The sequence below is a fragment of the Olea europaea genome, chromosome 23 (assembly GCF_002742605.1).
Source record: "Olea europaea var. sylvestris chromosome 23, O_europaea_v1, whole genome shotgun sequence".
NCBI classification, from domain to species: Eukaryota; Viridiplantae; Streptophyta; class Magnoliopsida; order Lamiales; family Oleaceae; genus Olea; species Olea europaea.
In genome coordinates, this window is record NC_036259.1 from 1,231,573 (window position 1) to 1,235,235 (window position 3,663).

Genomic DNA, 3,663 nt, shown 5'->3' on the forward strand with positions numbered 1-3,663 from the left:
AAATCCGAGTAGTAATGGAAGATATTTCCTTCTAAATAAAAGGTGTATCTACTTTGTGCAAGGAATTGAAAAGCAAGGATATACTGATACATAAAGCTCTTCGTTGTGAGCTAAGGCTGAGCTTCCGAAGTAAGACAAATACTGAATCTCGAACCGAAGACAAATACTGAATCTCGAACCGAACAATACAATGAACAGATTTCTTTATTTTCTTTTAATATTCAGAGTTTGTCTGAAAATAATTCCTACATATGCAGCTTCCAACTTATTTCAGTTCAAATGAAGAGTAAATGGGCAGTCACATAAAAGTACGAATGCTATTCATTCACAGAACAGATATTAAATAGACAGTTTTCAGTTCTGGAAAGAAAATATGTAACTTGGGATCCCAAAAGAATATATTGAAGCACATGGTAGAATTTGTTCGGCTGACACAAAAGTCAGGTATAGAAATGCAGCCTTACCGAACAGGTGTACTCTCACTTGGAGACCCTATCTATGTACAGTCTCCAAAAGATCTGTTTTTGCTTTTCTTCGTCACTAAACTAAATCCAAGGAAAGACCTTCGAGTAAGTGTTGGTTTTAAGTAGCCTGAAAAACTGAAACAAGAATTCAAGAAATTTTATGTTTCACCAATTGCACAAGGAATGCATGGAGGATTCGTCAGTTGGTCTTGAGGAGTGATACTTTGCAAGCAATGGTCATGAAATGTGTGACCACAAGGAAGAACGGCAACAAATGGAGGAACAGCAGGCTGATGTACAGGACCTTCGGCCGTGAATGAGAGATCCCTCTTGCATATATAGCACTTCTGTTTGAGTGTCTTACGAGGTTCAACAAAACCTGCATAAGCGTGAAAAGCTTGCTTATTTAATTTCGGTGAGTTGTAACACTCGTAACATGCAGAAAGTTATTACACTAAAAGCCACACAGCTTCGTGAAGTACGTAAAACTTTAGTGGATTTTATTGCAGCCTAATGATAAGTGTGTTTTTACACACTTATTTAGTTCACAAACATGACTTAAACATGAACAAAGTAGTTGAATTGTGACTTAATCTCGTTAAATTTATGCAATGTAGGTGTTTCTATGAAAAAAATGGAATTCAGAAGAAAAGAGCCGAAAAAGGACCAAAACGGAACAAAGCGATAGTTCGAGGACCAAATGTGCAAATATTGGAAAGTTGAGCTAAAGTGAAGAACTAGAATGAAAATATACCAAGTATGAGATTGAGGACGATACAAGACGATCGGAGGAAGAAAGAAGTAACATTGGACTAAATTGAAGAAAAGTGAAAGTGAAGGACTAAATTGCAATTAATCAAAAGATGAGGCGAGCAAGTGATCAAGGAATTGATTGACCTAAACATCAATTAGGAGTCAATATTTGATAATGGAACAAAGGAAAGAAAGAAAAGAGATCAAGAAAAGAGAAAACGGAGTTCAGGGACCAAAATAGCAAGGTTGTAAAGTTACAACCTTGCGGCCGCATACAACTATACCATGCGGCCGCACATGAACCAGCAGGGATTCATTGGGGGAAATCATTTGAACCATGCGGTCGCATGGTTTAACACCATGCGGCCGCATGGCTTAAAAATGCGAAGAAAAATCTGAACTTCCGTTTTTAATTGAAACTCTTTCAGGGCTCCATGAGGACATGATATAAAAGCCAAAATTCATCAGAAATACGGCAGAACGTCTAGGGAGAAGAAAAATACAACTTTTGAAGGCAAGGAACACGAACTTGAAGCCGATTTCACAAGGATTCAAGCAGGTTTTCAAGGTTTTATTCAAGATTTCAAGAATTTTCATACGGGTACTATTCTTTCTATTTATTAATTTCGTTTTTTCTGTAATTATGAATCTTCTAGGCTAGGTTTTCAATTACTAGGTGATCGATGAACCGTTGTTTGTTATTTTAATTCCATATTTCATGAATTTAATATAAAGACTCGTTTGGATAATTTGATTGGTTTACATGCATTAATTTTCTTCCGCAATTAGTGGCCATGATTGTGTGAGTGTTGATGACTTATTTCTTACATTCGAGAGAAGTGGAATAGGTTCGATAAGGTATAAATTAACATAGGGTCTGATAGGGGATAGAGATATACCCCTATGCTTTATGCAATTCTTTAATTGTTCACAAAACCACATGCATTCTTGTATATTTGCATCATCCATAGAGATATATGCTGGTGGTGTGCAGGAATAGGTCTAATATATATCGAGAGAATATATTGAATAAAATTAGGAATATTGAATTGGCAAATTTTCATCGGGTCATTAATTTTATGAAATTAGGGTTTTTATAACTTCAATTGGGGATTCGTGATCCTAGTGACTTTAATTTGATTAATTTCCATAAATTAGCTTTTGAATTTGCATAATTTCATTTACTTGAGTGTTTGAGTCATTTAATTAGAGCAATTTCGAAATTAGGGTTTTTAATTGAGAAATTAGGGTTTTCAATAGAAATTTGGGTTTTTAGTTGAAAATAGGGTTTCTTAATTGAAATTAGGGTTTTTTGCATTTAGACCATATTTTCACTCAACCAGATTCGGTTAAGGCTAGATTATATAGAATTGAACTACTCAATTTCTGAGGGACGATATTCGAACTTTTTAAAATCCATTTTATTACTTGTTACGAACCGTACACTTGCGGTAGTTTTAAATCGAAAGAATTATTTCATGAACACCTAACTTAGCCAATAAGCAACATTAAGATAAAATGGATCGGCCGATCTAGCCAACATAGATCATACACTTGGTAGACAACAACGTCCAAATGACACCAATTGCTCCAAAACTTCGAGAATCTCAAAAATTACTTATTGTCAATATAGATGTGATGGTCTGTAAAGTGTCAATGGAGATACCTTGCCATTTTATGTGAAAAGATGAAGCAGGGAGAGGAGGCCGGACTGAAACAGGAGCTGGAATGCAATGCTGTTGGTAGGGTACAGAGGGAGGTCTAGGGGGTTGAGGAATCATCCTCTTGCATTGACTCAGGGGAACAGAGAGAAAATTTCCATCTCTTCTTATTATAGATACTTTGGAAGCCTGAGATTCGATGCCAACTTTTGGAACAGGAATAACCTGAGCTGTAAATAATATAAATTTACGAACATCATTGCGGGAACCTACACCTAGAATACATGCAAATATAAATGAAAATAGATGCATTGAGCCGATACACCATACTGGGGTTGACCTGGACTCTGTGAAAATGGAAAATTATGTGGAGAGAACATTCTTTCAAAAAGTAACAAATTGTAAATCTGACATAGTAAATACCTGTAGTATTTGATAGTCTACAAACAGGCAAACGAACTTGAGAAGGCCCTAAAAAACGTAATCTCAGAAGTTAAACAGAGGTCAGGCAATTGCAACAAATGTAAGAACAAGAACAAGCACAAGGGAAGAAAATAAGGAATCGGCAGCATATACCATTAGCCAATGGAACTACAACAGCCTTTTGAGGATAACCAACAGATCCATAATTTTGGGTTTGATGCAGCTTACCTGCAAATTTTACGAAATACAATGTTGAAGCCAACCAACTACTATACTTTCCTGGCCATATATTGTTTCTAGTTTTTCTTTTTCTCATGTTCATAGAGTAGTTGTCAATCACTTGGACATTTGATCACACTCTT

General features: G+C 35.8%; 1 protein-coding gene across 1 annotated transcript in view; it reads right to left on the bottom strand.

Moving 5' to 3' along the window:
* Nucleotides 1–303: 303 nt before the first annotated feature.
* The window catches only part of LOC111372083, an 8,803-nt gene continuing 5,443 nt past the window's right edge, over nt 304–3,663 (bottom strand). The window contains exon 8 of the mRNA XM_022994253.1: nt 304–843. Coding sequence (XP_022850021.1) covers nt 623–843 — 221 coding nt within the window. The 3' untranslated portion in view covers nt 304–622. The remainder of the gene's footprint in view (nt 844–3,663) is intronic.